Source organism: Eucyclogobius newberryi, unplaced genomic scaffold, assembly GCF_026437365.1.
Source record: "Eucyclogobius newberryi isolate DKJ021-1_F unplaced genomic scaffold, fEucNew1.0.hap1 SCAF_2, whole genome shotgun sequence".
Taxonomy (NCBI): domain Eukaryota; kingdom Metazoa; phylum Chordata; class Actinopteri; order Gobiiformes; family Gobiidae; genus Eucyclogobius; species Eucyclogobius newberryi.
Genome location: NW_027315834.1, coordinates 52,030,119 through 52,036,710, shown reverse-complemented (window position 1 = coordinate 52,036,710; position 6,592 = coordinate 52,030,119). Strand labels below are relative to the sequence as shown.

General features: G+C 50.9%; 1 protein-coding gene across 1 annotated transcript in view; it reads right to left on the bottom strand.

Annotated features, from left to right (window-relative positions):
• Window positions 1–1,264: 1,264 nt before the first annotated feature.
• LOC140367205 (signal peptide, CUB and EGF-like domain-containing protein 1) overlaps window positions 1,265–6,592 on the bottom strand; it is a 29,971-nt gene continuing 24,643 nt past the window's right edge. Inside the window, exons 11-16 of the mRNA XM_072453559.1 lie at window positions 6,272–6,439; window positions 5,275–5,436; window positions 4,350–4,547; window positions 2,366–2,518; window positions 2,218–2,297; window positions 1,265–1,575 (exon numbers count right to left, since the gene is read on the bottom strand). Of these exons, the coding sequence (XP_072309660.1) occupies window positions 1,423–1,575; window positions 2,218–2,297; window positions 2,366–2,518; window positions 4,350–4,547; window positions 5,275–5,436; window positions 6,272–6,439 (914 nt within the window). The 3' untranslated portion in view covers window positions 1,265–1,422. The remainder of the gene's footprint in view (window positions 1,576–2,217; window positions 2,298–2,365; window positions 2,519–4,349; window positions 4,548–5,274; window positions 5,437–6,271; window positions 6,440–6,592) is intronic.

Here is a 6,592-nt window from a genome sequence, read left to right as displayed (position 1 = left end):
TTTTCCACACATTTCATCAGGTTTGACGTCTTAACACTGCACATCTCCTTCGATTATGTGCACGAAAAAGGCCGTTCGATTCCGCTGCGACACACGGAAACCTCGAAACCTTCGCCTTCCGCGGACGTTTGACATTTTTACATCTCGAAAAAACAATTGGGCGTCTGCAAACTTCTTACAATATAAATATCACAAAACGAATCGCAAAAACATCGACAGAAACAAGATCGTTCAGGAAAGAAAAGGCGAAGGAAAGAGAAAGGGAAGGAAACGAGGCCTGACCGATGACTACACAGAGAGAACACGAGTCCAGGGGGGCGTCGGTCAGGCCGTGGGCGGGGCAGGGGCAGAGACACACGCACACGTATGTAAAGGTCCTGCGATATGCGCGCGTGAAGCTTTAAAGGACACGTTTACTTTTGTTTGACGCTTTGAAGCCTGCTCGAACACGGCGCAAGTAGCATTAGCATTTAGCTCGAACCCGATGAGTCCTGCTCCCGCTGGACGTGATGTGTGATGTCATATTCGACCTGTGACACGCCTCAGAGGATCGTTTGTTCATCTCCCCTATTGTGGCCAATGTGAGCTAATGTGGGCTAATGTGAGCTAAAGTGGGCTGATGTGAGCTAATGTGGCTAATGTGGGCTGATGTGGCTAATGTGGGATAATGTGGCTAATGTGGGCTAACGTGGGCTAATGTGGCTTATGTTGGGTAATGTGGCTAATGTGGGCTGATGTGGGCTAATGTGGGCTAATGTGGCTAATGTGGGCTGATGTGGCCAATGTGGGCTGATGTGGGCTTTTTCTTCTCCAGTCATGTTCCTGGTCATGTTACTCTGACCTTTGGATCTGCGAGTCTTTCCTCTGCATTTGACCTAACCCTCAAGGTTGCTGGGCCGTCCGGAGCGGGCCCCTGAGCGGAGAAAAGACCTCTCCACAAACAAAGACCATAATTAATTCAGTTTGAAATGACAATGACACATTTCTAAATCATAAGTTTAAGTCGACCAATTCTTGTTTGAGCTTCATTTAGTAAAAGGACTAAAGGTCTTGCTGACAGATAAATCAGGCCGTTACATTAGCCTCACAGTGCAGATTTCAGCAGTGCAACGTGAAATATAAAAGTGTCCAAAAGATGCATATGACAGGACCTTTGAACGAAAGGAACACTAGAGTGACACGGGAAGGAGGAGGAGCCAGAGGAGGAGGAGGAGGTTCCAGAGGAGGAGGAGGAGGTGCCAGAAGAGGAGGTGTCAGAGGAGGAGGACGTGCCAAAGGAGGAGGTGCCAGAGGAGGAGGTGTCAGAGGAGGAGGACGTGCCAAAGGAGGAGGTGCCAGAGGAGGAGGTGCCAGAGGAGGAGGTGCCAGAGGAGGAGGTGTCAGAGGAGGGGAACACACTGCAGGTTCCGGAGGAGGCGGAGTCTATTTGTACGGCCGGAGGAAGCGCGTGACTTTGGAGCGCAGGAGTTTGATGAAGGAGCGCGGGAACATCTCTTTGGACTCCTGGGCCGTGTACCTGAAGTAGTTCTGAGGATGGGCCAGGACGTCGAACAGGGCTTTGATTAACTTCTTATCCTGAGGAGACAGAAGGTCAAAGGGTGTCAGGACCATCTGACCATCACCAGACCCTATTTTGTGCCGCGGCTCCTGAAACTGCTGGGCTATTTGACCGCGCCGGGTTAAGGTTAAGGTTAGGGTCAAGTCTGAGTCAAGTCCAAAGTCAATGGTCCAGAAGTCCAAGTCAATGGTCCAGAAGTCCAAGTCAATGGTCCAGAAGTCCAAGTCAATGGTCCAGAAGTCCAAGTCAATGGTCCAGAAGTCCAAGTCAATGGTCCAGAAGTCCAAGTCAGTGGCCCAGAAGTCCAAGTCAATGGTCCAGAAGTCCAAGTCAATGGTCCAGAAGTCCAAGTCAATGGTCCAGAAGTCCAAGTCAATGGTCCAGAAGTCCAAGTCAATGGTCCAGAAGTCCAAGTCAGTGGCCCAGAAGTCCAAGTCAATGGTCCAGAAGTCCAAGTCAATGGTCCAGAAGTCCAAGTCAATGGTCCAGAAGTCCAAGTCAATGGTCCAGAAGTCCAAGTCAAGTCCACGTGTCTTCTTTGAGTTTCAAGTGTCTTTTGAGTATTGTATCGCCCTAGTTAAAATGTTTTAACTTGGCTTTTTGTACATTTAATAAAGAAAACAGCCCGTGACAGTCACGTCAGTCAATCATCTTCTTACCTTTAATATTTCTTGATGATTTTCGGAGGCGTACAATCTGCCGTCTCGTACTATGTCTTCTATGAGCTGCTGGTAGTCCTCTGCAGAACACGCCCACAGTAAATACACGTTATGGCAGCGCGAGGCGGCGGTTCTAGAGGGAACGTACCGTCGTAGGTGACGTACGGCACCTGGAAGCCTTTCCCGGAGTTGGCCTCGTTGGACTTGAACTGGATCCACAGCCTCCTGGAGCGCGACGTGAAGGCGATGGGACGCTCGTACGTTTGACACGTCTCGTACGTGGTGATGGACGTGGGCAGGGCTGCAACGCCACAAACACGTTCTTTATTTCAAACACGTGAGCGGAGGTTATGGAGCGCACTCTGATGTTCACAGTGACGAATGAGCGAATGAGCATCATGAAGCTTCACATCAACAACATGTTCTTTATCGTTTTAACGCTCAGGGTCAGTGAACGTCACATGTCCAGGGTTTATAAGGAGGAGTATTTCTCACAAACATCTCCAGAGACACTTTGTAATGACATTAGAAGGTGAAAGTGGACTAGATCCAGATTTATCTACTCGATCTGAACTCTTTAAAAGCCGCTAGACAAGGAGCGGGTTAGAATGTTTAATCTCTTCAGTTTGTTTTATTTACGGCTTCATTTAAAGCCAAAGAGAGACTCCGGAGGCTTCATCTAAGTCACATTATTGTTCAGTTTCCTCCTGTCGTCGTGAAGTCCTGCACACATTTAGTCACGTTCTGCAGGAGCTCTTTAGACCTTCCAGAACGTTCTAAAAGCTGCTACGGTTCCACGCACGAGTTAGCGTTAGCCTCCAAACATCACAATGAAACTCCAGGGTTGTTTTTGTGTCCGAAAACCACTGGAGAAACACCAGCGCAGAGTTACCGTAGTTAGCGTAGACAATTAACGTTAGCGATGTGCGATGATATTAGCATACACGTAATAAACCTTTTTCTGAATCTAACGTTACGCGTTAGAGTTTAAGAGTTTAACAATGACATTTTGGTTTTATTTCACGTCACTGACCTTTACAAAGTGGACTCTTCAGCAAATATAATGAAAATTAAATAATGAAAATAATGAATGAAACGGCTGAATCGGTGCCAGAATGTGCACAACTGTCACATCGCGTTCACGGCTTCATTCACAGGTTTTTGTACCAATTTATGGAATATTCTCATGAAATCTCCTCTGCAAGTCCATAAACCATCACCAAACCTGTTCAAACTGTCCCTGCTACGGCATCAATCGCTTTGCTACCTGCATGTATGGTTAGCTGCCAGCAGAGGGCGCACCGCGGCCTGGTACAGGTTCTACAGAAGGTAAACAGAGTGACCGTACGGCCAGCAGAGGGCGCACCGCGGCCTGGTACAGGTTCTACAGAAGGTAAACAAAGTGACCGTACGGCCAGCAGAGGGCTCACCGCGGCCTGGTACAGGTTCTACAGAAGGTAAACAAAGTGACCGTACGGCCAGCAGAGGGCTCACCGCGGCCTGGTACAGGTAAACAGAGTGACCGTACGGCCAGCAGAGGGCGCACCGCGGCCTGGTACAGGTTCTACTGAAGGTAAACAGAGTGACCGTACGGCCAGCAGAGGGCGCACCGCGGCCTGGTACAGGTTCTACTGAAGGTAAACAGAGTGACCGTATGGCCAGCAGAGGGCGCACCGCGGCCTGGCACAGGTTCTACTGAAGGTAAACAGAGTGACCGTACGGCCAGCAGAGGGCGCACCGCGGCCTGGTACAGGTTCTACAGAAGGTAAACAAAGTGACCGTACGGCCAGCAGAGGGCGCACCGCGGCCTGGTACAGGTAAACAGAGTGACCGTACGGCCAGCAGAGGGCGCACCGCGGCCTGGTACAGGTAAACAGAGTGACCGTACGGCCAGCAGAGGGCTCACCGCGGCCTGGTACAGGTAAACAGAGTGACCGTACGGCCAGCAGAGGGCGCACCGCGGCCTGGTACAGGTTCTACTGAAGGTAAACAGAGTGACCGTACGGCCAGCAGAGGGCGCACCGCGGCCTGGTACAGGTTCTACTGAAGGTAAACAGAGTGACCGTATGGCCAGCAGAGGGCGCACCGCGGCCTGGCACAGGTTCTACTGAAGGTAAACAGAGTGACCGTACCGCTCTTCCTCATGACAAGCACGTCGCCGCACTCGTCCTCCATGGGCAGGAAGATCTCTGGGACCACGATGAGGATGCGCCGCTTGTGAGGAGGGTTTATGGTCCAGACGCAGTCCACGTTTGAGGGGTAGTCTCCCGGGTAGTTAGGGGACTCGATGTACCCCGTGTACTCCCCCAACTCCCCTCCGCAGAGCTGGTCTGACGAGCCAAACAACAGCATTTTAACCACCAAGGGATAGTCCTGGTTTAGTCCTGGTTTAGTCCTGGTTTAGACCTGGTTTAGACCTAGTTTAGTCCTGGTTTAGTCCTGGTTTAGACCTGGTTTAGACCTAGTTTAGTCCTGGTTTAGTCCTAGTTTAGTCCTGGTTTAGACCTGGTTGTGACCTGGTTTAGTCCTGGTTTAGTCCTGATTTAGACCTGGTTTAGACCTGGTTTAGTCTTGGTTTAGACCTAGTTTAGTCCTGGTTTAGTCCTGGTTTAGTCCTGGTTTAGACCTGGCTTAGACCTAGTTTAGTCCTGGTTTAGTCCTGGTTTAGTCCTGGTTTAGACCTGGCTTAGACCTAGTTTAGTCCTGGTTTAGTCCTAGTTTAGTCCTGGTTTAGACCTGGTTTAGACCTGGTTGTGACCTGGTTTAGTCCTGGTTTAGTCCTGATTTAGACCTGGTTTAGACCTGGTTTAGTCCTGGTTTAGTCCTAGTTTAGTCCTGGTTTAGTTCTGGTTTAGACCTAGTTTAGTTCTGGTTTAGACCTAGTTTAGTCCTGGTTTAGACCTGGTTTAGACCTGGTTTAGACCTGGTTTAGTCCTGGTTTTGACCTGATTTAGTCCTGGTTTAGTCCTGGTTTAGACCTAGTTTAGTCCTAGTTTAGACCTAGTTTAGTCCTGGTTTAGACCTGGTTTAGTCCCGGTCTAAAGACGTGTTTCTTACTCTTGCAGTGCGACACGTTGGTGGCTCCGTCGAAGTCGGTGGTGGTGTTTCCGGGACACGTGATGCAGTAGTTCTGTCCAAACTCAGACTGATAAGACCCCACGGGGCAGCGGATGCAGCGGTGAGTGCTGGAGTTGTAGTAGTGTCCAGGGGCACAGTGGACTGACCACACAGGGACAAACATGTCAAACAGTATTCATGTGTCTGAAGTGACGTCACACACTCTACTGCCATCTGGAGGACAAAAGCTGCATGTTCACTGGGGGCAGAGCCAACACAATGTCTGAAAACAAAGGATTCTCTCTCCTGTCACGCCCCCAAAGACCCCGTTTGTCCACAAATATATGACTGTGGTCTGGAGGGACCAGTGGACTTACAGAGGTCCCTCCAGACTGAGGCGGAGCCGTTTCAGGTCGTTAGCAGCTAATGCTAAGGCTAGTGGCTATGCTAATAAACGTTAGCCTACAACAGACAGTTTTAAGGAGCCTCATTTCCAACTGTCCGGGTGTTATATTTTAAGATCAGACACAAAGTCTGTGAAAGCTGTGAGGGCGTGTCCAATGCAGAGGGCGTGTCCAATGCAGAGGGCGTGTCCAATGCAGAGGGCGTGTCCAATGCAGAGGGCGTGTCCAATGAAGAGGGCGTGTCCAGTGCAGAGGGCGTGTCCAATGCAGAGGGCGTGTCCAGTGCAGAGGGTGTGTCCAATGCAGAGGGCGTGTCCAATGCAGAGGGCGTGTCCAGTGCAGAGGGCGTGTCCAATGCAGAGGGCGTGTCCAATGCAGAGGGCGTGTCCGGTGCAGAGGGCGTGTCCAGTGCAGAGGGCGTGTCCGGTGCAGAGGGCGTGTCCAGTGCAGAGGGCGTGTCCGGTGCAGAGGGCGTGTCCAGTGCAGAGGGCGTGTCCGGTGCAGAGGGCGTGTCCGGTGCAGAGGGCGTGTGAGTGTGACCTTTGTGTGCTGCTGTCATGACTCGAGTGTTGAGTGCGTGTGGTGCGTCTCACCTTTGGTCTCACAGTCCCTGAAGGACACGGCTCCTTCATACTTGGTCATGAGTCCTCCTCCACAGGAGAAACACAGGACTCGTCCTGCTTCAGGCTGAAACGTCCCGAAGCTGCAGAGCTGACAGGGCCTGAAGCCGTCGGACGACCACTGCCCCGAGGGACACTGGCCTGAGAGAGAAACATGGACAGAGGGTCTGTGAGTGTCCAGCAGGGGGAGCACTAAGCAGTGTTTACATGAGGCTACCAACAATAGCTGCTTATTATTAAGAGATGCATTAAAGAGAAGAACATATAGTTCAGATGTTTCTAAAGATGTCTCTC